Here is a 3,013-nt window from a genome sequence, read left to right as displayed (position 1 = left end):
AAACTAGCTTTCCGCCCGCGGCTTCGCCCGCGTGGAATTTTGTCTGTCACAGAAAAACTTTATCGCGCGCGTCCCTGTTTCAAAAACCGGGATAAAAACTATCCTATGTTCTTTCCCGGGACTCAAACTATCTCTATGCCAAATTTCATCAAAATCGGTTGCGAGGTTTAAGCGGGAAAGCGTAACAGACAGACAGACAGACAGACAGACAGACAGACAGACAGAGTTACTTTCGCATTTATAATATTAGTTGGGATTGGGATTGAAAAACTACACTGCAAAAGGTAACATACAATGTCAATATACTACGTTATTGTAAAGAAATCGTGTTATGCCCAGGAAATAAGGTAAAAGTCCCGCATTTAGTCCAGTGGCGTAGCAAATAATGAGGTAACCAGTCACATTCGATGTGTTGTCGCGACGTGTGTGCCTTACATTATGTAATGCATTACGTTATGTACGACGCCGTGGTACCTAAATTGATTTTTAAATTCAAGAAAAGGGTTGAAGAAATATGACTGGTTGAGGGACTATTTCCACATCTTGTTTCCACCGCTGCAGCAGGAGTTGCCTGAGGAGGAAAGAGGAGTGGCTATACTCCTGTGTAACCAGGATTGCAGCTTGACCGCCAATAAAAACCCAACCAATGAAGGTACCACTTCTCGTTCCCACTTTGTGTTTACTCCTAAGTAGCCAAGATCAACAACTAATCTTGAAAATGATTAAGAACTGTAAAACACTGACGCGTTATAATTTATAATCAGCTAAATCAGATTTTAAAGCACATTAAAAAACTTTGAAACTATAATAAAACGGCTGTCTTGAATACAACATCATTATTGCCAACGATTCGTAGTCACAAAAACACGACAGTTCTTTTGTTTGTACAATCACTTCTGACAAATTACATAGAAGAAAAAAATTTAAGCAAATAAGAAAATAAGTAACTGTTGAACCAGTTGAACTTACCTTTTTGCTAGAAAGATTACATTCAATATAAATACATAATGACTTGCATAACCTTACATAATACGGCATCTGAATCTTGTAATATTATCTTTTTGATGTCACTTTCTGTATTCCAAAGTTGTGCAAGTCGTCCGAAAAATTCAGAAACACATAGATATTCATAAAAATAGTAAATTGACACGAAACACCGTGGTGAAAATGGGTAAAAGAAAAAGAAAACAACGGAAACACGGAAAAAGTTATCGATAAAAAGATAACGATATAAAAGGTAACGATAAAAAAAGGTATCGATAAAAAGGGTAACGATAAAAAGGTAGACTACGACAGGAGTGTTACGTGCGGGTGCAGGTGCGCAGGAGTTGGACATTATGAAAATATTGGAAACGTGCACTATTGGCTACGGGGTTGTTGCGATTTTTATTTGTTTTTATTCTTTTTAGGTTAGTTTTAAGTATGTTTCTAATAACGATACGTATTAATTAGCAGATTACAGTTTAATTTAGTTAGTATTTTAAGATTATTTTTTTTAACTTGTGTTGTCGGCTTGCAGTTTGCGTTACAATATTTAGATTCATGTTAGATTAACCTTTTATTTTAGGCAATATCAGAGGGAGGTGTGTATTGCATTGGCATTTATATGGCAATGCACTGTCATTAAGATTTTATGACATTGCCAGTTTATTTTTGTAACCTATTATTGGTACCGTTAGATAGAGCTCGTGAAGAACTTTCAGGATCAGTAACCATTTTTTCGATATCTTGTATAGTTTAGAAATAATCGAGTGAGATCACTTATCGTTTCCACCCTGTATAGTTGTAGATTTACTGACAGCATTTTAAGTGCACTGCCAGAGCCTGAACAATTGGGCAATTGTCATCTATTTTTTTTATTTTCAAAAAAATACTTTATGTACATCGCAACAACCACGCAAAAGCCGTGCTTACTCGGCGTGCCGTTGCGGGGAGCGGGGGGCGGCGGGCGGGGCGGCTCCTCCCGCTGTGCGCCCGCGCCGCCCGGCGGGCTCGCCACTGGAACACCAACCATCAGCTTATTATATATACCTACCGACAATACGAGAATATTGTTTAGTGATATGTCTATTATCAAAGATACCTAAAGGTAGGGTTGCCATATCTAAAGCCCGGTCTGTGAGCACGTAGAATTTTGTCCAATGACCCCAAGCTACCCACCCTTATCGCTCGCGCGTTATAATATTGCTGTCGCGACTGTGCGACGGGCGCCCGCAGTGAGTGTGCGAGCGCGACAGCTTGGGGTCATTGGACAAAATTCTACGTGCTCACAGACCAGACTATAGACAACCAGCCGGGCTAGGATGCGCGCGCGCCGTGATATACCCTTATCGACCTTAAAATGTATGGGCAAAATCGATAAAGTGGCGCGATAACCGCTTATCACGGCGCGCATCCTAGGCCTACAGGACAGGACGCGTGAAAACCCTGGAAATTGGAGCCCAGAACACGGAAAACTTAGTCACATCGCCCGGCATTGGCCCAAGACTTATTTACCCGGACAACAAATAAAACCCCGGCCGGACGCTCCCCGGACGCCTTAAACTAGGACAAATCCGGGGAAACTCAGACGGATGGCAACCCTACGTAAGGGCCACCATACACGGACAACTTGAAGCAGCTAGTATCCGACAGCTTCAAGTCGTATAGCAAACTACAGAATCTAGGTACACGGAACCGCTCGAACAGTCACAACTGCTTTCGTAGTTTGTTAAGCAGTCGCAGCTTGAAGCTGTTTTAAGCTGTCCGTGAATGGTAGGCCTAATCCGTACTAATATATTTATATTGTAAATGCGAAGGTATCTATCTGTGTAATTACTATAATCAAGGCTAAGAAGCGCGCTACCACAGACATTTGTCGTTTAAAATCGTACCGCGAATCTTAGCCCAGCTGAACTACAGAACTAATTATGAGCTAGAGATAATATGATAATTATATCAGACAAGAGAAAAGGAGAATTAATAAAAATATTATCATTTTTTGACCGAGGAATAGATATTTTTTTTTTTTTTT

At 40.5% G+C, this 3,013-nt stretch overlaps 1 protein-coding gene across 3 annotated transcripts in view; it reads right to left on the bottom strand.

The window, feature by feature from the left end:
- Pde1c (Phosphodiesterase 1c) overlaps positions 1-2,026 on the bottom strand; it is a 52,219-nt gene extending 50,193 nt beyond the window's left edge. For all 3 annotated transcript variants that reach the window (XM_028320505.1, XM_028320506.1, XM_028320507.1), the window contains exon 1: positions 1,915-2,026. In XM_028320505.1, coding sequence (XP_028176306.1) covers positions 1,915-2,014 — 100 coding nt within the window. In that variant the 5' untranslated portion in view covers positions 2,015-2,026. The remainder of the gene's footprint in view (positions 1-1,914) is intronic.
- Positions 2,027-3,013: the final 987 nt, after the last annotated feature.

This window comes from Ostrinia furnacalis, unplaced genomic scaffold (genome assembly GCF_004193835.3).
Source record: "Ostrinia furnacalis isolate ACB-3 unplaced genomic scaffold, ASM419383v2 OfSCF7393, whole genome shotgun sequence".
Classification (NCBI taxonomy): Eukaryota; Metazoa; Arthropoda; class Insecta; order Lepidoptera; family Crambidae; genus Ostrinia; species Ostrinia furnacalis.
The sequence above is the reverse complement of the archived record's forward strand: the minus strand, read 5'-3'. Positions and strand labels throughout refer to the sequence as shown.